This window comes from Cuculus canorus, chromosome 2 (assembly GCF_017976375.1).
Source record: "Cuculus canorus isolate bCucCan1 chromosome 2, bCucCan1.pri, whole genome shotgun sequence".
Taxonomy (NCBI): Eukaryota; Metazoa; Chordata; class Aves; order Cuculiformes; family Cuculidae; genus Cuculus; species Cuculus canorus.
The window spans coordinates 39,464,075-39,490,352 of NC_071402.1; the positions used below are offsets into that span (position 1 = coordinate 39,464,075).

Below are 26,278 nucleotides of genomic sequence, written 5' to 3' on the forward strand. Positions count from 1 at the left end.
ATAAAACTGCAAGGCATCATGTATTTATTTTTCAATTTCCTTAATTCTTAAATCCTTGTTTCCTACCTCAGATCCCAAGTACAGTGCATTTTAAAAAAAATTTTTTCTCAGTGTCCCGCAGACTGAGTTCTCCTTGTGAACTCAATGACACTTCTAATGTCAACTTCTAGTGTGCAACCCTGCTGTGTAGTGAACATTATTAAACAGACCTCACTTAGAATTATCCTTCTAAACAAGGACAGTACTTCACATCAGACATACAGAGCTATCACTAAGTAAGCACAGCTATATGACTGCAAGATCAAGTTTTGGAGTTAACTTCTAACAACCAAACACAGCATTTAACGCTATTTTCTCCCTTTATATACCTGCTTCTTATTCTTCTCTTACTTCCCTAGTTTTGACATTCATTGAAGTAAAAAACGTTTTAGTTTAGGCCTTGTCTCAAAAACATTTTATTTCTGTAAATAATTTTAACACTCTCATAATTTTTAGTGTCTCCAGTTTTTGCAGCATATACTTTAAAGACACATCCAAAATGAGGGCAGGGGAAGGAATGTCCAGTTTCTTAAAAAATTAGCTAAGTTTTGTCAAGTTCTTGTAAAATCTCTTACATAAAAAGCTCAAACATGTTCCGCATGGGAAGAATCTGGCATTTAGATTGCTTTAGGTTGCCTTTTAAAGTACAAACCACCTCAGTGCTGAAGAGCTGATAATTCACCCTGACACTGGTCATCCTCTATCTAATGTGGAGCTGCAAAGCAGAAACACGAACAGAAGATACTCTCTCCTGAATTCAAATAATTCCCTTAGTAATAAGCAACTTCAGGAGAAAAGAGATAAAATGGAGGGATGAAGAATAAAAAAATACATGGAATAGGACTGCAAAGAATGGAGAAGAAAACCCAAATCATCAACACAATCTCTCCCATCACTTGAAAGCTACATCAAACTCCAAACCATCTAATGGTGTGTCAGCAGAGGAGGCACTCTTTCCAAAACTTGTCATCCCAAGCCATCCAGACTCCAATTCTGCTGATGGCATTATTTTAGTAAAATTTCCATGTACAGCTTCAAAAATTTCCAGTTCTGCTCTGCTGACACTTTCAGCTGGGCACACAGAAGCTAAGTCGAGAATGAGGATATATTAACTCCAGCTCAAACACTATATTAACAGGACTACATGGCTTCTGGATCAGAGCTGGCTCATTTCCAATCAGGTCAGAGTCCAGCCTAACTGGCATGCAACTGTCTGCGCAATCTATATCCTACGATTCCCTCAGGACACACGATGATTTTTCCAGGAGGTAAGGGGCTCGCGGGGGGAGGGGAGGAAAGAGCTGTTTTGTAGTTTAGACTATTAGCTAATGAAAGAGTTGCTCCCAAGGAAGTTAAGAAATTCAAGCAGTTCAAAGTTAGAAATACCAGAAATTGCATTTTCAGACAAAACCAATATGAAGCCACATAAAAATGCATGAAATTGTGAAGTCAGGTTATCAGAGGGTGCAATGGGCCAAATTAAGGGGCCTAAATTAAGATGCCATGCTTCACTAAACTCCTAATGTTAAAGTGATTTGCCTGTTACCTATTGACTTTTAACAACATTTTCATACATAAAAGAAGAAATTTAAGTTTTATATGTGATATCAAAAGATTTTGTATTTTAGATCTAAAGCATGCTGCATTGAGGGTCTTCAATTTTACATTGATTTGTGTATGTCTTTTTAGGACAGTTGAGAAGTCTGGTTTTAAGCCAGTTAAAAAAAAAATCTCTCTCCGTTTGGTTATCTCTTGCTAAACTAGGTTTCAAATACGTTCCTGTTTGCACAGAAGCTATTGATAAAACTCTTGGACGTTCCCTCCACGTTAAGTTAGAGGACAGTCCCCACACTGTGAAACTGATGCTTAAGGAAGAATGTCAACTGACAAGTTAATTCTTTTAGAACAAACACGCAATTCTAGAAATATTTTCATCCCGCAACTGTTACAAGACACTCCACCTCCATTTTTAAATACCACATTTTAAACAAAGGGAAATGTTCCCTGTTTCTACATGACCAATGGAAAAAGAATAAAAAGAAAAAAAAAAAAACAGCGATAAGGCAAAATTACTCTTGCTTGAAAGCAACAAACTTAACAAAACAGAATAAAAAAAAAACCAAAACCCGCAAAAACAGGGATAAAGCTACTGTGGTCTTCCAGAAGGTAAGTAGGTATTATTTGTAAAAGCAAGAAATGAAATTCAGATATAATAAAATGGATATGTTCACAATATCTAAACACAAAAACTAAGCGCACAGGAGAAATTTACCTGTTCTTCAGTTTTGAGATCACCAAATTCTTGCATGAATGTGGTTTCTGATGGGAAGCGACCTGGTTCCAAGAAGTGAAGCAAGCTAAACAGCTCTTCTACTGTATTTTGCAAAGGGGTTCCAGTAAGCAGCACTTTATGTTCCTGAAAGGTTAAGAAACAGTTGCCTAGAAATTAATCTAAATTAATTTTCAATGGAGAAATCCACACAACTTCCTCTCTTTTCTTTTCTCTTCTCTAGATGTACCTCTCATGTTTGCTTCCCTTCCTGCAACTACTTCAATATAGCTCTTTCCAAGACATTTTGAATGAGTATTCTAACCTTCCTTCAGTGATAGCCCAGAAAAGTAGTTCACTTACTTAAGCACCTTCTGAAGTCCTCAGATACAAGAAGAGATTTTACTGATCCACAACATTCCTGCCCTTTCACAAACACAATAAATTTCTAAATGCCAAAATAACTTATTCCATCACTTCCAGTATAAATCCACCAATTTACCACACCTCCAACAGACCTCAAGGCACAAACCTCTTCAGGGTAGGTGTGCATTTCTAACATAGGAAACCTAAAGCAGAGTCCTACTTTCCATCTACACACAACAGAGTACGAGACTGGCAGAGACAAGAGGAAAAGTTGCACATTGCTTTAAAGAAGGAGCCCAGAAAGGTTAAGCAGCTAGCCCAAGGTGAAACACGAACTGTAGAACAAGAACTGAAGTGAAAAGCCCCATATCTCCATCTATAGCCATGTCTATAAGCTCAGCTTTCTAACAGCAAACAAATTAAGGAAAATAAATCGTATACAGCCTTATTATAACTTTCATTCGTTAAGCCTCAAGACTTCTTAAAGAAAAGTATTGTTTAACACACACGGAAAAAGAACCTAAAAGTGACGTATAAGTCATCAGCACTTGTGTAAACTAATGGCTATGCCTCTCTATTCTTAACAGATATAAGAAGGTTTAATGCATTTAAATATGCATTTTGTACACAAAACATAATACATATTTATGTAAGCATCAGAAACCACCTCACTTTCCCCTCTCTTAGTCAGTCTGAAAGAACATCTTTATGGTCACACAAAAATTAACATTAGAGCTGACACTAATGCAGAGCAGTTTAACTCACAGGTGGTTTTGGCCACCTGACTACACTGTACCTTTAAACGAATGCCTGCGTGAAGAAGTGACTAGGAATTAAGTCACATGAAAAGAAAGAAATCAAATGACAAAATTATCTCAATTCTTTTAATAGAATCCACATAATTCTAGGTCTAAATCAATGTGGAGACTTATGAAACATCAGGTCTCCAAAATTGAAGGTATTCGTACGCTTGCAGATATTTTAAAGACTTTCTCAGCTGCATTCCCTCCTTCACCTTAGAACTTCATGACTTTAATTGAGAAGAAAATCTTTTATTTTACTTTTTGATGAAACCATAAATCAGGAGTAATAAAAATACAGAAAATGCAAGTACAAGAGATGTACACACTGACCAGGTCCATCATCTTGAGTCCTTCCAAAAGCTTACAGTTCCTGTTTTTCAGTCTGTGGGCCTCATCAATGACCACGCAACGCCATGGAATGTTACGCAGCTCCGGGCAGTCAGTCAAGATCATCTCAAATGTTGTGATAATGGCATGGAACTTGTAGGACCCCTTTATCACACGACCCTAAGAAGAACAGCAAGAGTTAAGGTAAACTGCCTGGCAAAGAAAGGAAGTACATTTATTTTATTTTCAAAATTCATTCTTTAAAAATAAAAAATAGTACAATGGGCAAGATATTTTAAGTAAACTGAGTCATTACTGCTCTTTCCATGAGTGTATATAAATGCGTTAAGGTTACTACTGGCTTCATGCTAGCTACAGTTTTAACACTGTAAAAAGTCCTACAGAATCACTGCATATTCATTACAAAGTAATTATACAGTATTTCAGTAATAATTCATTTGGATTGTACTAATACCTTGAAGCATTAACATATTGCTGCAATGTGCAAATATGTTTTCAGACTTGGTCGAGAGAATTTTCTTCTTTCTTTTAAATCAAAGGTATGTGATAGTCCTCCCAAACCATCCAAATAAGCCAGAATTACACTAAGGCTTCATCTCTATGACTATGAATACTTTGCTCCCAATGAACAGTAATTTTTTCCTGGTGGACATCAAGTATCCAGAACACCTACAACTCCAGTGAATAGTTTTGCAGAAAAGGAAATCTCTGAACTCTTTTTTTTTTTGTAAATTTGTGCTAAGCAAAGTTCAACAGACCAATTTACTTGACATCTGGCATCACATTCACTATTTTTCTGGTAGCTGAGGGTCTTATTATGAGGGCAGATACTAAGATGCTGTTTCAAAACAACGTCTGAATAAACTTTAATCAAGATGATAAACTGAACATCGTTCTGACATCATGCTGTATTTCCTCCCTATGTTGTTCAAAGGAAAACCTAACTTGCCACCTCCAGTGTCACTGAGTCTGCACAGAAACATTGTCTCTCTGAAAATGAGCCTCACAGAAGGTCAAAGCCATTCTACGTTTTCCAAGCATGAGGACTACATTGTGGGCTGTATATTGAATACATTTCAAAAGAAACAGATATTTTAAAGTAAGGTGACCCTGTGGCTGGTGTATACTACAGGCCACCCAATCAAGAAGAGATAACCGATGAAATCTTCTTCCTCCAGCTACAGGAGGCTTCACGCTTGCAAGCTCTCATCCTACTTGGGGACTTCAACCACCCCGACATATGCTGGAAAAGTAGCACGGCAAGCTGCAGGCAATCCAGGAGACTCCTGGAGTGCATTGAGGAACATTTCTTAGTCCAGCTGATAGAGACCTCCACCCGAGAAGCAATACTGGGCCTTATGGTCACCAATACAAGCAACCTCATCAGTGACATTAGGATCAGTGGCAGTCTGGGCTGCAGTGATCATGCACTGGTGGAGTTCAAGGTCCAGAGGGATATGGGACAAGTGAGAAGTATAGTCAGGACATTAAATTTCAGGAAAGCAGACTTCCAGCTCTTCAAGGAATTACTCAATAGAACCCCCTGGAACATGGTGCTCTGAAACGAGGGAGCGGAACAGAGCTGGAAAATATTTAAGGAAGCCTTCCACAGGGCGCAAGAGCGCTCGGTCCCCGTATACAGAAAATCAGGCAGGAAAGGGAAGAGACCAGTGTGGCTGAGTCGAGACCTGCTGGTTAAACTAAAAAAAGAAGAGGGAACTGCGCAGGCAGCGCAAGCAGGGACAGGGAACCTGGGAAGTGTATAAAGATGCTGCCCAGTTGTGTAGGGATGAATTCAGGAAGGCCAAGGCACAGTTGGAGCTGAACTTGGCAAGGGAAGTAAAGACTAACATGAAGGGTTTTTACAGGTATATCAATCAAAAGAGGAAGGTCAAAGAGAACGTACCCCCACTGATGACTAGAAATGGGGATCACGTATCAACAGATGAGGAGAAGGCTGAGGTACTTAACAACTTTTTTTGCCTCAGTCTTCACCAATAACCACTCTCCACACCCCTCCTTGGTCATGGGACAGCAAGATGGTGACCAGGGGTGTAAACTCCCTCCCACAGTAGAGGAGGATCAGGTTTGTGAACACCTGAGGAACCTGAACATATAAAAGTCCATGGGACCTGATGAGATACATCCCAGAGCCCTGAGGGAACTGGCAGATGTGGTTGCCAAGCCACTCTCCATGATATTTGAAAAGTCATGGCAGTCAGGAGAAGTCCCTGGTGACTGGAAGAAGGGTAACGTTGTGCCCATTTTTAAAAAGAGTAGAAAAGACGACCCTGAGAACTACTGACCTGTCAGCCTCACCTCTGTGCCTGGGAAGATCACGGAACAGATCCTCCTAGAAGACATCCTAAAGCACGTGGGGGACAGGGAGGAGATTTATGGCAACCAGCATGGCTTTACCAGGGGCAAAACCTGTATGACCAACTTAGTGGCTTTCTATGATAGGGTAATTGCAGCAGTGGACACGGGTAATTCGACGGATGTGATCCATCTAGACTTCTGTAAAGCCTTTGACATGGTCCCCCACAACATCCTTCTCTCTAAACTGGAGAGAGATGGATTTGATGGGTGGATGGTAAGGTGGATAAGAAACTGGCTAGATGGTTGTATTCGGAGAGGCAATGGCTCAAAGCCCAGATGGAGATCCGTGACAAGTAGTGTCCCTCAGGGGTCCGTACTGGCACCAGCGCTGTTTAATATCTTTATCAATGATATTGACAGCGAGATTGAGTGCATCCTTAGCAAGTTTGCAGATGACACTAAGCTGAGCGGTGTAGTTGCCACACTGGATAGGCTGGAGAAGTGGGCCTCTGAGGACCTCATGAGGTTCAACAAGGCCAAGTGCAAGGTCCTACACCTGGGTTGGGGCAATTCCCATTTTCAGTACACAATGGGAGGTGATGTGATTGAGAACAGCCCTGCAGAGAAGGACTTGGAGGTGCTGGTTGATGAGAAGCTCGACATGAGCCAGCAATGTGTGCTTGCAGCCCAGAAGGCCAACCATATCCTGGGTTACATCAAAAGAAGCATGGCCAGCAGGTCGAGGGAAGTGATTCTGCCCCTCTATTCCTCTCTTGTGGGACCTCATCTGGAATACTGTGTGCAGTTCTGGAATCCTCAAAGTAAGAAGGATATGGAGCTGTTAGAACTGGTCCAGAGGAGGATTACAAAGATGACCAGAGCACTGGAGCACCTTCCACATGAGGACAGGCTGAGAGAGTTGGGCTTGTTCAGCCTGGAGAAGAGAAGGCTCAGAGAAGATCTTATAGCGACCTTCCAGCACCTGAAGGGAGCCTACAGGAAAGCTGGAGAGGGACTAGTCATAAAGGCTTGTGGTGATAGAACAAGAGGGGATGGGTATAAACTGGAAAGAGGCAGATTTAGACGGGACATTAGGAAGAACTTCTTCACTATGAGGGTGGTGAGACACTGGAACAGGTTGCCCAGGGAAGCTGTGGATGCCCCATCCTTGGAGGTGTTCAAGGCCAGGTTGGATGGGGCCTTGGGCAGCCTGATTTAGTGGGATGTCCCTGCCCATGGCAGCGGGGTTGGAACTAGATGATCTTTAAGGTCCCTTCCTACCCAAACTATTCTATGATTTCTTCCTTCAAACATGTGCAAGCTTCAATCCTTTTATAAGTGACCTATATACAATCCTCTCCAAACTGTGAGGATCAGAACTGGCTACTAACTCAATAAAATGATTGGAAACCAGATAGCCTGAACTCAGCATTAATTCTGTCTATGCACATGAAGAGTGTTTCTGAGGAAGTAATGACCTGCTCAACGAAGCTTTCTTGTGGCAGTCCAGAAACATTTATCTTCTTAGGGACAAAAAGAGTTGTTACCTGACAAACAAGGGATGAAGGTACACCAAGTAGGCAAATTAGAAAACCAGCAAATTGAAATATTGTAACCTTTTCATGAGTCAGCTATAACTGTGAAAACAGGAGAAAGTAGCCCAGGAGATTCTTCCAAAGTAGCGGAAAAGACTTCCACAAGCAAGCTCAGAACTACACAGCAAGCAGTGCTCTTTAAAAATGATTACTACATAAAGCGGCACATCCAGGTGAATCAAAAATCGTAGGAGGGAACCTTGATTATACATTTAGAGCTGTCTAAATTTCACATTAAAATCCACAAGAGCTCTCATTATTTGAAAGACATTCACATGCTGTACTGAAGAACACAGAATTAAATCAAGCAGAAAGTTCCAAGAGCTTTAGAAAGTGAATGATGATGTTCTTCAACAGTTTCAGGCCACCAACACTTGGAGAAGCGTGGGAAAGAATCCTAAATAAACCTATTAAATGTCACACTGGAGAACTTCGAATTTAGTAACTACTAGGAAAGCAACCAATAGCATTGTCACAGGTGAATTCTTGGGCAGCTTAGGAACCAATTTATCCTGCTTCAGTGTGGCAACCAAATGCAAGTTCTCTGATGTTGGAACCACAGGAATTTCACATCAGTTTGATATCAGAAATTCTTCTGTTTGATGAAATCAATCTTCCTCATAGGTAGCAGATTTTTATTCTGTTTGGGAAATTCTTCTGGAAATAACTCAAGCAACAGAGGTAGCCACAAGGCAAAAGAATTAGATATGAATATTAAAGTTGGGTTATGTTTTGGGGTATTACCTCTTAGCAGATACAAATAGAGGGAACTGTGAAAGATCATTACAGTCTTTTCCCACCAACCTCAGACTCCACTTTGAGGAGCAAGAGAATAGATGGAGAAAATGTGCATGTTAACCAACTACAGCCAGAAGGCATCTGGCCACTTTGTAAAATGCAATTTGATGTCATCTTTGGTGAAAGACAGGAGACTATGCTGTTGAAATACCGCCTTGAACTGCTGTACACTGACCATTCTTTGCAGAAATCTGAGGTAATCCTATGCTGATGACACGTTCATAGCTAAATAGCTTCTCAGCAAGGAAGAAAATCATGCAGGCAAGAAAATAGTCTTAAGCCAACACCCACTGAGCCCCAAAGGAATGAACCAGGTAAGCCAGAAAATGTCCTCAACATCAATAGCATTATTCTGAATTAAAATCAACCAAGGATAAGGTATTCCATTTCTACACATGACCCAAGTGGTCTCTCTTTTTAGTCCTCACTACCCTGTGAAGTAAATTTCCCTCTCAAACTATTCAACTCTTTCACAGGGCTACGTCATTATTTGGCATATATAATTTTCCTGATCTTACAACAGAACTCTTTTCACAGAAAGTAATTGGTTTATTTGATATTTCAGCCAGGGAAGGCCCCCAGAAGGACCTTTCAGTTATTCTGCTCCAGAACACCAGAACAGGTTTCCCTATGTGACCCTCACAAGAAGTAAGGCAGGAAGGGATTTTAGGGGAATGCCTCCATAGCATGGTGTCCTTAGTATTGACATCACAGCACCACAAAAATGTATATTGCTATCGACTAGTCTCTAGCTTTTCACAATAACCTGACTCTGGTTACTGGTGTTGACTCTGAAAAATCACACTACTGCAGATGGGGTGGGTGCTTCACATACTACCTCTTACTATTGTCCTTCAAAGCCATTCCGATCTTCTAAATGTTCAACTGTCTTTCTGAGAAACAGCTCAGCTTCAGAGGACTCTTTTCATCTTAAAACCTAAAAAGCCAAAGATGCCAATGTCTGGGTTGGTGTGTTTGGCAAGGGGACTAGAAACGGTACTGCTAAAGCCTGCCTTCTTCTTCTCCCTAATGGTACCGCTAAAGCCTGCCTTCATTTTCTCTCATCTTATCTCCAATTGTAAAACCACTGCTGGTACTTCAGAGGATGTCAGACTGAACACTACTCTTCCTGTAATTCAATTCCTACCTTGTGTTTCACAGCTGACACAGTCTTACAAAGAATGAAACACAGAAGGTGATTTCATGACACATCTAAACTAGCTGGCACCAAAAGGATAAATTCACTCCATTTGTCCTTTATCCCCATCCATGGCAATTGTCTGAATCTCCTCTTAAGCCAGTTCAGGGAGCAAAGCTAGCAGATAATTATTCATTTTTCTGTGCCACAAGTGCTTTGTCATTTCTCGCTATGGGGTCAAGTGACTGCCATGGTCATTGCAAGAGGTGTGCTAAGACTGTGGTAACGGAACAAAACTTTCTGCAGCATCTTGCTTTAGATCCTTTTAGTTGCCTTTAGATCAATGAAACAATATTGCCAAAATAACACTAAGAATCTGCACAGTAAGTGGTATTTTTCTGATGATGATCCATCATTTTTCATGCTATGTAACTGCTGCATCCTAAGGGGAATAATATGCTGAGAACAAGCACCGTTTAAATAACAGACTTGATTTTTAACACAAGAAACACGTTAGTAGAGACTGTATTTGTATAAATCCAAATTTCTGAATTTAATATAAAATATATCTGTTAAGAAATAACTTTAAACCCACAAAAAGTACAAATTCCAGTTCTTTTGTGTATTATATATCTGGGTAAGAAGCTAAATGTGATTATTATCCTAAGGAACACAAACCATTAAATCTTAGTGCAGCAACTGTTATTCAAATCAATCTTATTTAACAACAATGGGTAAGACTTTGGTTTGCAAGTTTCTTTCATAAATAGCTGAGAAATTATTTTCTAGGCAAAACAGATGTAACTTCTAACTATTATAAGTTACTACGTGTTTTTCTACTATATTTGTGATCCTCTTTCTCTTTGCCCTAAAGGCATGCAAGGTTGTGCCAGAGTAATCACCTTCAAAACAGTTTTTACTTAGTTCTTTCTCTGCAAAAGTGTATTTTCTATCTTGCAACCACCCTCATAGCTTTGCTCTAAGGACTCTGTTTTTTCAACACACTTCTTAAGGACAGGAAGTGAGAACTAGGCAGAACCAGACTACCCAGCACATTACTGACAAAGAATGCTGCAGCTTTTCTGCTCTTTATTAAACATGTCTTTCCTCCTACACACTTGCACTACACTAGCCCTTTGAACCACAACCTCATAGTATGAACTCATGTTTAACTGGTTGTATGTCATAACACATAAGGATCTACATTTGTCTTACAGCCTTCCCAAAACTGAACTCTCCCTACTTTAAGAATCACCTCCATTCCTTATCCACAGAGAGCCCTATATTTACCTATTCCAAGTATTGCTACCTTGGATTAAATTTATTAAGCAATACAGCTTACTCTGTATCCATGAACTGCCTTAATTATTTACCACTCTCCCCATCTTTATGTCATTTGAAAACTTCCTCAGTAATGATTTTATGTTTTCTTTCAGGCCATTGATAAAAGTGTTATATAGCTCATGGACACAAACCAATCCCTGAAGAATTACGCTGGAAATGCAAATAATTTCTCATTTACAATTACATCAAGAAGTATCAGTTAGCCAGTTTTAAATCCACTTAATGTGTGCCATATTGATTTTATATCATCCCAGTTTATTAATCAAAATATCCAGTGGCATAAAATCAAATGCTTTACAGAAAATCTAAATGTATGAATTCACCACTATCACTTCTTTTGGCTCAGCTGGAAATAATACTCCATATACATCAAATCAAGTTGAACTTCCATTCTTTTTTTCTTTTAAGTGAGGATGATTATGTTGCTTTACAATAAACACTCAATGCATGCACATTATTTTTCCCTGATTACTGATGCTCTGGGCAAAGCCATGCATTTAAGTGTAAAGATCTGTTGCTCTGAATAGCTTCAGCTTTCATATAATTATCTGGTTTTAACCCCAATCTTTTCTGTACCTGCTTTCCTTTTCTCATTAGAACTATTCAACCTGAGCACCGTAACACAGATGCAAAATATATCTGACTTGTAAAATCTGATACAGAAGCATCGACAAGTTTAATTTCTGCAAGCTGGTCTTTTCCTGGAACGGTAGCAAAAGATTGATTTTTAAGCTTAGTTACAATTAAAGTAGTTTCTCCATTAAGAATCTTCTATGCCAGCTTTCCTCAGCAATGTGAAATAATAAAAACCTTGCATGAAACAATGAAACCTCAATCAAGAGTTGCACTATCTTGGTAACTCTTGGTCCCCCCTCTATTTTCAGCTAATCTCTTGGCTACTATTAAAAAGCACTCTCTCTATTAATATAAGCACTCTCTTTATTAATATATGATTTCTTTATTAGCTAAAACTTACTACATATGTTCTGAAAACCTTACTGCTACTTAGGTTAGTAAACAACAGTAAAGCCAAAAAGAAAAATTAAGAACTTTTACCTGTGGATCTTTGAAATACATTTCATACAACTGAATGGTCCGCCGGCTTGCTTGACTTCCATGATACACAACCACATTCAATTCAGTCCAGGTGCGGAACTCCCTTTCCCAGTTGGGAATTGTGGACAACGGTGCAATAACCAAGAAAGGACCATGGATTCCCTTCAAATATATCTCATAGAGAAACGTAATGGACTGGATAGTTTTTCCCAACCCCATTTCATCTGCTAAAATGCAGTTTCGTCTAAAAATAATAATAAAAACAGTCTGAATGATTTATTCCTATTTATTCCTAACTTAAAACACAGAAAATCAGTAAGGAGCTAAACTGATTAAGACAGTTTAAGTTTAAAGAATGGCAAGTTTACACTGCAAAGACACTATAATCTTTTTGCATTTCAAATCGATGTTATAATTTCTGACGCATTAACTTGCTATTCTTTTTATGTATCTCTCAAGTTCACATGGGAAAGCAAAGGGCAGCAAGGGTGTGCATGAACACATACACATGCAAAAGCATTTGCCACATGAGTCTGAAATATTCATGTTTTATGAACATTATATCATCCATCCAAAATTAGGTTATATATAACCCCTGCAGCAAAGAGAGATATGTAAAGAAATCTAAAACCTTCTTAGGTTTTAGAAAATTACTTTAAAACGTTTTTGTTTCAAATAAGCTATAAAAGCTTTTCCAAAGTAGGATTCATCGGTAAGCAAGATTTTACGTACGTGTTGTACCAATTGAAAAGAAGCCAGTTTACTCCCTCCAACTGGTATTCCCTGAGTTTGTTATTGTTTTTGTACTCCCTGGAACTCTCCGATTTCTTCCAGTCATCGGCAGGAGGTCGCTCCTGTTTCAAATACAGCAAATCCCATTAGTGGTTTCTAAAAGACCACATTACTTTACTATTTTCAAATAAAATCCTCTATATGGAGCCAATTCTTACCACACGCTCCATTTCTGGCTCCCTAGACATCAGTTTCTCAAATTCTTCGATCTTAGCTTGGTCGATGTCTTGCTTGAGCTCCCAAGTGCTGTCTTCATAAGGAAGCGAACACCATTTCACCAGATAATGCGTTACAGGCTTTGTTAAGATAAAAATAAGATTACACCAAAATTCAGGAAGAATAAAACTGTAACCATTTTTACAGGAGATCTGCAGGATAGATATGACTCAAAAAGCTTTACCAGACCAGCCAAAGGATAAACAAACAGCGGGCTGACACCTTGACAACCTAACAAAGTAAGATTAGAATGCAGGCAACGCAGGCTTACCTCCAAAATGAGCTCTCTACTACATTTGAAATCTCTTAGGTTAGACTAAAACTTATAAGTAAAACCATATTTGTTTTCCACCTGTTACAATTTCTACGCTTTATCACATACTTAAAGTCAACTGTTTTTTCTTATCAGTGTCATCAGAAAGCTCCCAGCAGGCAACTCAACCACCACCATTCACTGACAGAGCAATATGGAAACACTGGCACTGTCAGTGAAGCTTTCTGTTCTCCCAGGAGCAAAAAGGAATCTCCTGGAAGATGGAAGTGATCTTGTTCTGCACAATAAGTTATTGCAAAGTATCAAACAGTGAATTCAGAATCTCTTCTGTAACAGACAGTCTAAATGTCTAAATCATGATGACATTTGGCTAAGATTCTTATAAGTTGAATTTAAATTCTGTATTACCCACATGGACATTGTATTTCTACAGTGAATACAGAAAAAATACCACTCTTAGAGCTACATATCAGTGGGTTTTGCTGTTGTTGAGGGTTTTTTTTAACTCTGTATTTTTAAAAAATACAGGTAACCAATAAGATGTTTGGAATTCTCAGTTAAACTCCTTCATTTTAGGGGAACTGCTGTATTAGCCAATGTTTTCTCAAACATGTTCCCATTTTCCACACACATTCTGGTAGCTTCTGAACTGCTTAATATATTTATATTTTTAAACAATACATTCAAAACACAATGCCTATATGACTATAGGTGCAGTGAAAGTTTTGTTTACCTCTCCATTATCATCTGTGCTACGTGAAAAATCCAAGATTCGATCAACTTCCACGTAATCTGGATTAAAAAGCTCATCATCAATCTATTCAAGGAAAGAAGCAAAAATATGAAGATATCTCTATTAGCCCTTCCTAAGAGGAAAAATTACTACATATTTCACCAGGCAATAATATTTTGGGTCACAGTGACACAGAATTTATATTTGGCAAACTTCAACATGTTAATTGAAATGCTACAATTCAGCAAGATCATTCCCCGTGAGGGAATCAGACTTCTCAGACTTTGTTAACTGGGCCTCTTAATTACTGTGTGAAACCTTTTACTGTGAGAGAATGTTTAAGAATATTTTAAATGAAGTGTGAAATTACAATTCACTAATGAGCAATCGAAAAGGCTTATGGCATGCAATGCATTTAGCATTCTTGAAAACTACAGCTTGCAAAAAAGAAATTGGAGCCTTGTACACTAAGTGCCTTCGGATTACTTTAACTAGAGGAATTGTCTACCTGCTTTATAAGCAAGATTCAAAGATTATTAATAAAAAACAGAGAAGACACTACATGCATACACAGCTTCTCAAAAAAAAAAATCACAATTTGTTATGCTCTTTCTTTTCCCTTCAACAGTCTAAGAGATCCTCTTGCATATTAAAGCATTGTGTTTCATTTCATACTTTTAAGACCTCCTTCAATAGAAAAAGCAGAAAAAAGGACTAAAGATTACACATTTTGGTAGCTTTTTCTAAAACAAGAACAAATTTCAAGTATTTACAATTAAAAAAAAGGCAAAAAAGGAGCCATTCCAGGCACCTTCACTTAGAACAGATGGAAGTTTTAAATTAGCAACAGGTTTTGTTCAGCTTGAACTACATAGTAAAAATAAGTATAAATAAACAAATACAGAAGCATATGAACCTCTTTTTTTTCCGCAAAAGACAGCATTTTACTGAAAAGTAAGCTTTCAGAGACAGAAATCAGCAGATCTGGTCTTTTATTGACAGGAACCCTGCCACACTGCTGCTTATGGCTCTGAGTGAAATTAAGTTGATGATAAAAAGCTTAGAATCCCTAGTGAGCAGCAGTCCATAACGCAGGAAAAAAAGTGATGCATTTTTCTGGCATAATCAGCTCCTGAGAAAACATACCCAGCACTGATCCATGCTTATGATGCAAACAGCTAACCACTCACTTGAAGAAAAATATATAATAAGTAGTACACAGTCAGGATAGATAATTTGAGTTTCATAAACTTGCAAGACTTGGATCAGGAATGGTTATACTTTATACCAGAATAAGTGTTATGGGTTTAACACAGAGTTGTTCAAAATCTTCTGCTTGTATACACAGAACAAGAATTCATAAGAATATTCCTTAAATACCTAAAAGAAAGTAAGAAAGAAAGAATTCGTACTTCTGAAAGGAATTTGTTCTGGCCCTGTTTTGCCTTAAAACGCTTAATCTTCTGCTGAATCCTCTTGTCTTTCTCCAGCTCTTCCACAGATGCCCACTGACAATGCAGGTAAGAACTAGAAGATGAAACAGAAAATCTTACTCAAAAATATGCTTTTCTATGTATCCCACTAGAATAGCTAGATCTTTCCAGCACACTGTAGTGCCGTGTTTGGTAAACTGGACACTATCTTCTTCATCATACAGGTTATTACCAAATCATCTTTACTGGAAGTAATTATATTTACTAATGGAGAAACTTGTCAGTAAGTAAAACCAACTCCCACTCAAAGTTTAAGTACATAGCCCATATATTTACCATTTGGCACAAAGCTAAGATGATTTTTGTTGGGCACACTTCAAACATAATTACTATACAAGATATTTATGATAAATTTCACTATTACCATCATATTTTAGCGAAGAGCAGGGTTTTTAGAAGTTGATAAAAATACATAAACTTTTTAAATACTAACATGCTACATGTTATTCTTTGTGAGAACAGTATTGTAATTAAAAGTCACCCGAATCAACTGAAGTTTTAACGCTGGTAGAAAGAAAAGAAAACCCCTTGTAAACACAGTTCCATGGTAATAATTAATCTTTAAGAAAACACAAAGTAAGAAACAGCATCTCTGTCACAATTACTAGTTTCACTTTGTAAGTTTAGAGTCTGTCAAAAGTTATATTACTAAGAAGTCTAAGACACGAATAATTAATATAAAAATGAAATGCCAATGTGGTAAAACTAAAGAAAGCACAATTAAGCTATTAAACATCATGCAATAATCAAGAGAGTACAAAAGGTACAAAGGTGGCAGCATATTTAAATTTAAGCCAACTACCTGCAGTTAGCTGCAAGAAACTCACTTTAAGCAAATTTCTGTCTCTTGGATAGAAAACTTGCTAAAATTAAACAAGATAGGCCGTTTTCCTAAAAGAAAACTTAGCTTATCCAGCTGTGAAGTATCTTACTTTAAATACTGATTACACTGCAGTTTCAGAGCCCAGAAGCAAGACAACATGCTGCTCTCACCACAATTACATCCCTCTTAGAGGGGCAGCTATCTGCTGTAATATTGGAAGCCATCTTGTTTGTTATCTTAGACATTTTGTTGAACACAAATTTTTGAAACAACATTAAGTGTTATTTTTAGTAGTTGGTAGGCATGTTACTCTACGGTTGCAGTTATATCTAAGTAGGTATGTGCTCGTGAACCTACATGCATAATGAGCCTTAGTTTAAAGTTTTTAATAGCAGAGTAATTTTTACTTATGGATTTCACCTGGGAGAGAACAGAAATTAAGATGATGCTATCAAACTTGGCACCACCAATGCAAGGTATTTCCCCCTTTACTTGCCATTGTTTTGCATTAAACATTTGAAATGTTTAAAGTTGTATAGCAACAGCCATCTCACTTACAAACTTGCATTTTAAAAACTATTTGAAAGTTACATGAACTTAAAGAAAATAATCAAACCTATAAATATACTTACAAGTTTTTGTACTTTACATAGAATTCCTCTATTTCTACCTCCTCTCCAGTCTCCATCTACAAGAAAAGAATTACTGAAATGTGAATTAAACCACTCAACAGCCCAATTTAGTTAATTATTAAAACTAACTGAAATACAGAATACGGTCCCTGCATGGAGAGACAAGTGAAGGTGTAGGAATGCGCTTGCGTGGGGAGGACATGGGTGAGGAGTTTCCTTCAGCAGCTTACCCAAGTGCATACTGCACTGCTTACTACAACTTCCAAGACATGAATCATTTGAACTCCTCCCTAACCACATGCAGCTTCATTCACAACCTCACCCCAAACCTGGCTTTCTGCCAAACCCACAGTGTTAAGCAGAAGCCAAGTGTACCATTTTCTCAGGCAGCAGCCAATTAGCAACTGCACTCCTGAATGCCATATGTATTATTTTTGGCTGGCTCATGGCAACTTTACATTGTGGGTTTTGTAATGTTTTAAAAAGAGAGTTTTAAAGGGGGTTTATTCCTCCATATAGTTAATAACTCCAAACAAGAAGCCATATAAAACTAAACCTTATACCTTGGCTAGAATTTTAGTGCATCAGTGTTCATGGCTTTAGTTTTACTCAATGGTGCAATTAAATTCACTCAGGCAAGATGTCTCACATACAGAGCAGCCAAATTAAATTAACACCCAAAAACTACATTTAAAGCAAGGTTAAAATTCTGATATAAACCAACAAAACCAAGGGCATTCAGTGCTAAGGGTTGAGACTGCCCTTAACTCATCCCTAGTGCTAAAGTATTGCATAACATATGGCATGTAATACTTTGTTGAATTACTCCTGAACCCAGCCACAGGACAAACTAAGGACAGTGCACCAGGCACACATTTGGAATTCAGTTTATGTCACAACATTAACAGTTTGTGTTTACTAATGAACTTTGGAACAATTTTAAATAGAACAGGATTTTCTGTTTTATATACTTCATCAGGGACAACATCATCTGTAATAAATATTGGATGTAGAGCTAAACAGACAAAACTGCTGACCCCTGTATCATCAGCATCCTCAATCTTTTATATATATATGTAAAAAAGAAGGGGGCGGGGGGAAATTTATATAAAAGAGACAGCATACTCTGAAGCCAGAGGATGAATTATCAACTTATAAATGAAAGGTTGATAGATAGCCATTACTTCCATTGCACTGCAATTAAAGAACAGTCGCAGCTGCACTAAACTCTGTGCTAGTAAGGAAAAAGTTAATGCATTCCTAATCCCTGATTTACATAGTATTCCTTCTCTTCCAGACCAGCAAGAGATTTTATCATTGTAGCATTTACACCACTCCAGCACAGTCTGCTTACGTTCCTTTCTAGAGAAAGGAGCAACAACAGCTTCCACCTAGCTCTCCCTGAAGAAATGGAAGCAGATAAGGTATTCCTGGTGCTACTTCCTGATCTTTTTGCCTTCTCTGTTAAAGAAGATAAACTGTGCTCTAGCCCCAAACAAAGGGAAGAATTTTCAATGAACAATGAACTTGTCAAATGAAGATCAAAAAATTTTTTAACAAAAAATTTAAAAGGGTGTATTTCTCAGGAAGGTGTCATATTTAGAGGTCCGTATTAAAAAAAGTATTAAAAGATGGAGATCCCATTATCTGAATTTATTCACTACCCTGAGGTAAAATTGGTCTTTAAGAAGTCATCCCTAATGTTAAGGCATTAACTTCTTTTATTTTCTATAATGCATTATGGCTAAGACCCTTTGATTAGTTTTACATCAGAATCCGTTGAGATACATCAACCTTACAGTGACAACATGGCTAAACACCTTTATATAAAGATTTCATATTAGCCAATTTAACTCCCCTTGACAGCATTTCAGTCAAGTATATTTTCTGTCAACTACCAACTTAGTTTACAATGTATATCTTGATAAATCCTGAAACTCTCATGAATAAAACATAAAAACATACTTTCGTATTGTCTGATAGGTAAAAACTGGTCTATCTTATTTTATTATGCATTCCATGAGCACGCATCAAAGATTCACCTAAATAAAAAGTATTTTGGAAAAGAAGTGTATTTAAAATCTTATTCTGGCATTCATGCCTATGGCCAAAAAAATGCTCTCCAATCAAGCTACAATCACCAGCACTCAAATAGGGTTTAACAGTACATCAGTTTAGGATATATGAGGCAGAAGTTTATGCCTTTGATGTCCTTGTCTAACTCCCACCATACATACATTTACATTAACGAAATAGAAAACATTTTAGGTAAAATTATTGCAATACTGATTACAAAGACATTCTAAATTAACACACAGCAGACTTGGGCAACGCAGGACACTTTGAATTATCATTGACCAGATGCAACCATAAATGACAATCTGATCCACAGTCTCTGCAGATAACTAAAGAAATAAATTATCCCTCCAAATAAATAGTTAAGAGCACTGCCACAGAAGTGATATAGTAATACCTGCTAATGCAAAAATTACTTGAGCAAGCTACTCAGGTATAGACACAAGAAGACAAGCAAGCGCTTAAAAAAACCAAATGAAACAAAATGATAAAAACAAACCAGAAATATCAATTGCTAGAAAAACTGAAGACAGAACACATTAGTAACAAATGGAGTGCAACACAAAACCAATCACCTCAGCTGATACACAGCACTAGACTGTATGCTGATCAGTTTGTGGAGGAGATATAGGCATTGGTACACATTTCAATTAGATCTAATTCTCACCACGTACTGGTAGGCAAAAAGAGAAATTCAGATGTGTAAAATGCAGGTGAAATGTTCAATGAACTCCACATAATATGTGCTATTTGTGCTGAATAGCATATTAAGTTTTAGCCATTCCTTTCCAAAGTTAAGGAGCAGAAATTCAAAGGAGACTGAACCTGGTCAAGAAAATAATTAGAAAAATGAAAAATTTCCACATACAAACTACAGATGTCAGGACCATGATGGTTTAGAACAAGAGTGACACAGGTACCTAACACTTTCTGCAAAAGGGAAGAGTATTCAAGAGAATCCAACATTCCATGCTAATAGCAGGGAAAAACATTGTCTTTTATACCTTAAACATGAAATAAAGTAATTTCTAGCTTTTATTCTGTACATTTCAAAAAAAGGATTGCAAGTACGGTGTTGCATCGTATCTGGTTAACTCCAAAACCAGACTGAGGCTATTTCTGAGAAAACCAACATAGTTTTACGATAAGAATACTGCTTCAAAAGCATATTCTTTATCTAATGTCCTTTACTTGAATGCAACATCTTTGTTACACCCTAATCCACTGAAAGGTTTCCTAGTGAAGCCTTTCCTCATGTTTATTTTATGCACTGGTCCTGATTGCAGCAATTTTACTTTGATTAGTAATCTAACAACCAAGGTTTTGATGACGTTAGTAAGAGTGTAAAAGACCTTTAATAAAAGCACAGTTGGATACTTCAGATGTTAAATATTAACATCCTGAAATCTTGGTTTTTTTATTATTTTTTTTAATTTGGAGAGGGGGATTGGGGAGAAGAGTAGGGAAAGAAGAAACACCCCTCAAACCTGCAAATACAAACCATAAAAAACATTAAAGAAAGCTCAAAACAGAGCTTGCCTCCAGCAGAGCTTGCAATCAAAGACATGTAGGCAGTAGACCAACCACTTCCCACAAACTGCAGCAAAATACACACTCCCCATGAGTAATCACACCTTTGTTTGCAGGGGAGAGGAAGAAGAGAAGAATAAGTGGTGAAAAACAGCTTCCAATGTAAAGACATTTATGAAAAAGACCACATTCTCCTCTCCTGCCTAGTAAAGCGCAAAGACAACTAATTACTGAGTTTATATTACATGAAGTTTATCTGAAAAATAAGCTTATGGTTTGAAACACAAAATATAGCTCCAGACTTAAGAAAAAAAAGCCCTAGAGGTTTTGTGCTGTGAAAGCTGCAGAAACAGGTCAAATTCAATCACAGCCCATCATGACATTGCATGAATTTAGGTTTACCAAGCTGTTAATGATATTATGACAGTAGCAATAAAATTAAACAAATTAAAACAAACACATTCCCCAAAACAAAATGTCCCAACGTTAAAAAGAAAAAATATCCATGAATAAAGGCAACTTTCCCTCCTCCAACCTGAAAATTAACACTTTAAGGAAAAGAAATATTTCTGGTTAACTAAGATCAACATGAGTACCTTAGCTATATTAATCAGCCAGTTTTCTGCCCAGCCGCAGTACAAATCAGAGAACTACCTACACAGAAGAGTTTATAAAACCCAATAATGCCTTTTCTGAATGAGTTGTTTTCTATTGCCTAATCAGAGTTTAACAGTTTGTCAGTGTAAAGGCCAATCAAGTTCTGAGGCACATGAGAAGAATCTATAAGCAAAGTAAGAACATAACTAACAACCTGGGAAGAATTAAAAGAGAACCACACATAACTAAAGTGTGTCTTTCAAAATCTTAGCATAGTGACAAGAAACACATTAACCACCTGTATATGTAACATTCTTGATCACATGTAAACTTGTTTCAGGTGCTAAGCACAACCTCTACCTGAAGATGCAAAAATTATGGTTAAGGACTTTTTTCTTTAATTGAAAAGGCAAAAACTTTGGACATGGGAGAGCTCTCTCACTCCTCAAACTCCCATGAACATCACTCTGAAGTGAAGAGCACCACAGACTTCATCCAAGCACGTATATCTCCAAAAATCCTAATTCTTATCTGAAGTAATACAGTGGAAGGAACACTAGACAAGCAATCTGTTTTGTGTACATCCATCCAAAAGCATGTTAAATATAAAGACACTTTTGGGGAACCTCATCAATTCAATGAAACAGTTTTTTAGTTTGGAATACCCAAGATATTTTAAGAACCTAATAGAGGCTTCAGGAAAAATATGCTTAGCCTGTTTACAAATACAGGGGGGAATGGTGTTTGTTTTACCTTTTTCTTGACTGAACGGCTACTCATTATTTTCTCCACAACAGGACCTTCAGCATCAGCAGATTCCTGCATTGTAAATACCATACAAGAGTTATGGGAGTGCATCTTCGCTACTTAAAGACTTCCTTAATTAGAAAAACTTAAAATATTATTTTTGCCATGGGATTATAATACATAGGAGAACTTTTTTGCCCCCTAACATGAGAACTGAGAGGATTCAAACAGATTTAATATCATAATAAAAGGATTGAATGATACTTGTTTAAACCCATTTAAGAGCTAACGCAACTCTAGCTCTCTCACTAAGTCTGACATGCACAGATACATGAATATAATCACACGGGCAGATCACCTCTCCTACAATAAGACACACTTTCAGCACTGTACAATCTAAATATCAGACGTTCAAGAACTCTAGTTCGCTGTATAAGTGTCCACATGATGACTATCAAAATCGTCTGTGATTCTCTATTACACTATTTCATCAATTCACTACTACAACTGCAGTGAAATCTACCAAATTCTCCTGATAAGACACAATTAACAATGGAGATCACATACAATATTTCACAGGGCTTTACAAATTGCCAAATGAAATACCAAAGAACACGTATATATTCTCCAATAGGTCATCAGTTAGTTAAATATTTCTTTGAAAAAGCACTACAAAACAATGAGATTGTTACAACAGTCATTCCTACATTATTACCCCTCATCTTATTCAAACTATTTTATCCATCATTTACATTGCACAGAGAATAAAGTGTACCCTGCTGCGTACTACAAGGCAGTAATTTCATAAAGGGGTTCTTATGGTGCCTAGCAGCAGGGGATAAGCTTGAGTGGTTTATTAAAGTCACAGAAGCCAGACCACTGAATTCACAGAAGTAAATTCAAGACTCCTAGCAATCCAGTTTAGGTTTCCTTCGGGTAGAGACCATTAATTTCAAAGAATTGTGTCAAACTGCATATCATCAGCTTACAAAGTCATGAATGAATATATTTTTTATGAACATAAAAAGCTAATGCGTTCTCGGACACTGTGCCCACCATGGGCGAATATCATTCAGGAAAAGGGCCCATATTTGAGCTCTGAATGCTGGAGTAACAGCCACCTTTCCAGTCTGTTCATATCTGACCTGCTGCTCTGACTGAGAAGTATTTGAAGGAGAGTCTCTTCCAGCAGCATCGGCATCATCAGCCTCCTCATCTGAAATCTTGAACTCCAGATCTTCCGTATAACGCTTCCTCTTCACCTGCCTGCTGGAGCGTCGCTTCTAAATAGAAAGCATTGGTATTTTTCATGAGAAACAAAACAAATAAGCAGCAGAATAACTAAGAAAACTTTTTTGTGTTTCTTAAAGACACTAATGTGTAGCAAATGCTATTACTGTTACAGCACCCTAGTAGAAATAGTGAAATCAAGACACTACTATTTCTAAATTCCTGCCTGTTTGCTGCCCTTAAATATTGTAAAAACCCCAAACAAACAAAAAACCCAAGCCCCCCCCAAAAAAATAAAAACAAACAAAAAAACCCATTCCAGCTTTCTCTGAGTTGTAAATTGGTATTTTATTTTTTCCCTTTTTTAGCACTAGTAAAACCACAGCAGAAAACTAGAAAGTGTATCTCAGAAAGCAATTAGAAACCAAGAAAGTACACCTCTTAATTTGCATCTACAACAAACTTTGACAGATGGCCAATGCAGGAACCAAACACGACCTTTCTGCAGCACAGCCCACAGTGTTGCTAAGCAGTGACAACACACTTTCTTGCTCTCCCCATCCACCCAGTTGTACCCGGATTACCTTCTAGGGGAAATACAATGAAATATAATTTCCTCACTCCACTGACCCAGCACCGTTCAGAAAGACATCCTGGAGCACAGCATGGGAATAGACCCCAAATAAATAAAGGAGAATGAAAAACTTGAACCACCCCAAATTGAAACCATGGATTTTGTGTCCTCATTCCCTCATCTCCAGGATGAGTGAAAGCTTTAGAAAAACAGCAGAAAATAATCTATAAAATACAGAAGCATGCATCTGGCAGAATTTGCAACTTGACACTCAGTGCCAGACACCATTTTCTGCAACAATAAAATTCAAATTCCCAGGTAGTCTGCATCAGGTTATACATTTTGAAAAGCTGAAAGTACAAGCAGTTGAAGAAAAACTGTCAACTGAGCAAAAAATATTTCAATGGACTGATGTATATATGTTTAAAAAGAAAAAAAGATGTTGAATATCAACTGTTAAAAACCCATCTCTATGAATTGACAAATTACCTATTTTTACATCTTTCTCATCTTAAGGTACATCTTCATCAGTACGTGCAAATACTTATGTAGCTTGTTTAACATATCTATGCACCCAGGTTTCTCAATGTACGTACGCAAAGTCAAATATTTACTTTTAGATAGTTAATCACAATTTTTGGAGCACAAATATCTGATGCACTTCACAAAGTTGGAAATTCTTTCTTTAACTGAAAATGAAATCTTTGAGCAAAGGTTAAGTTTACATCAGCCTTTTAAATAATAGTGATATAGCTTCTACCTTTAACACAGTAACTTATGGGGGTCCCCACAAAACTGTAACAGTATTTATACTTGAAAATAAATACCACTTGGCAAATTTACACTCTCATTTCCATAATCACTGATGGGAGAATATAAATTTCTTTTGGCTCAATAGCTAAATCTCACCATTACCTTTAGTGCCAAAAACCTCTTGTCCCATTTCCGTAACAGAAAGAATGCCTAAGACATAATGGTAATCCCCTATTTGATTTTTATTGCCTTGGTTAGCTTCCCGTTTCCTCTAATGTCCACATGAAACTTTGAAATTGTTACGCACTGTTGTCAGAAACTGTGCATGCATTTACCTGCATCAGATCATCTTTCGCTCATTAACTAATCTATAGGTAGAAAGGTGAGAAATAGGCTCGATAATGGCATATTGAAAAAAATGTATGGTAACACATAAAAGCGAGTATTTTTCCTCATGCAATATAACAATGCCTCATGCATTACTACATAATATCATTACAAAAGACTCAGTATTTAACACCAAGAATGCAACTGTGTTTTAGACAGGTGCATAATACCAATCTCAGTTGGGAAACACATAACAAGTTTATTAATTCTAGCTATTCTAGTATACATGGTTGTAATCATTCCCCAAGGTTATGCAAAGAAATACGGGTGCAGCATAATATGCACAGTGCCAGAAAATATTAAGAAAACAAAAGTTACACGAAACACTTCATTTACACTTAATTGAAAAGCCATGCAAATATCGTAACACGTGTAATTACACACACACACACAAAATACTTCAAATGTAGTTTATCACTCAAATGAATTAAATAAAGAGGAAGTTTTGCTCCAGTAAACTGAAAACAAGCAAAAATTTGCACGTATACTGAACTGTAGACAGTATACAATAATCTGCAAATTAACTCAAAAAATCATCAGCTCCAAAAGTTTCTTCTACATCTTTTGTCAGCACCACTAATCAGGCTGAGAGTTTATTGTGGCACAGGACAGAAAACTTATTCTTTGAACATTTCAACATTTGTATGGTATATCTCAACTTTCCTAATTCAGAATACCTGGCTTGAAGGAACTGGAAGTAACAACTGCTTTTGCTTTTAACGAGAATATACTAGATTGCTCACATCTACATCCTTCTGGAAAACACTAAGAGGGAAGAAGGCGTAATCCATGTTTATGTGAGGATACCACTGTTTGCCAACCTTTTGACCATTCTCAAGTGCTCATCAGTCTCAACAGCTCTGGTAACTAGAAGTAACAACATCCTCAACCTGATATGCAATGGATTTCAGCAGCACAACTATTTAAGAGTCTTATACTTTCTCCACCACAATTTGCCCCTACTCCTTCATATGGGCATTCTTATTTTTAATGCTCAGTCCGACCACTGCCAGCAGAAGCAAGCTGGGGGTCAACTGCCTCCTAACACGGCTAACGACAGAGCACACAAAAACTGTCATACGTGTTATTTCTATATCCAGATTTTCTTTACATAAATAGAGTTTGGACCAAAGCGATAAGTCAGCAGAGATAAATTCAAGAGAAATTATCAACGTTAGCTAATGACTGGCAGTTCTGCAAAAAAGGCCCTTCATCCGTTAAAGCAGCGTAGTTATAAGTCCCTGACATGGACATGCACGTTTCCGACATCCTGCTTTGTCATGTCTTATTCTTGATTTCAGGAGGTTTGCAAAGCCAATGCAAGATGAAACACGAGGTTTATAAGC

General features: G+C 37.5%; 1 protein-coding gene and 1 long non-coding RNA gene across 5 annotated transcripts in view; one reads left to right on the plus strand and one right to left on the minus strand.

Annotated features, from left to right (window-relative positions):
- CHD7 (chromodomain helicase DNA binding protein 7) overlaps positions 1–26,278 on the minus strand; it is a 138,954-nt gene that overhangs the window by 27,442 nt on the left and 85,234 nt on the right. For all 4 annotated transcript variants that reach the window (XM_054058718.1, XM_054058720.1, XM_054058719.1 and 1 more), the window contains exons 5-14: positions 23,134–23,271; positions 21,995–22,060; positions 17,039–17,094; positions 15,503–15,617; positions 14,091–14,174; positions 13,026–13,163; positions 12,808–12,929; positions 12,076–12,319; positions 3,808–3,984; positions 2,312–2,455 (exon numbers count right to left, since the gene is read on the minus strand). In XM_054058718.1, the coding sequence (XP_053914693.1) occupies positions 2,312–2,455; positions 3,808–3,984; positions 12,076–12,319; positions 12,808–12,929; positions 13,026–13,163; positions 14,091–14,174; positions 15,503–15,617; positions 17,039–17,094; positions 21,995–22,060; positions 23,134–23,271 (1,284 nt within the window). The remainder of the gene's footprint in view (positions 1–2,311; positions 2,456–3,807; positions 3,985–12,075; positions 12,320–12,807; positions 12,930–13,025; positions 13,164–14,090; positions 14,175–15,502; positions 15,618–17,038; positions 17,095–21,994; positions 22,061–23,133; positions 23,272–26,278) is intronic.
- Positions 1,271–12,067, plus strand: LOC128851237 (uncharacterized). Its single transcript, XR_008448512.1, has 4 exons — positions 1,271–1,307; positions 3,859–4,008; positions 8,725–8,851; positions 11,112–12,067. It is a non-coding gene; the product is annotated as an uncharacterized LOC128851237 (long non-coding RNA).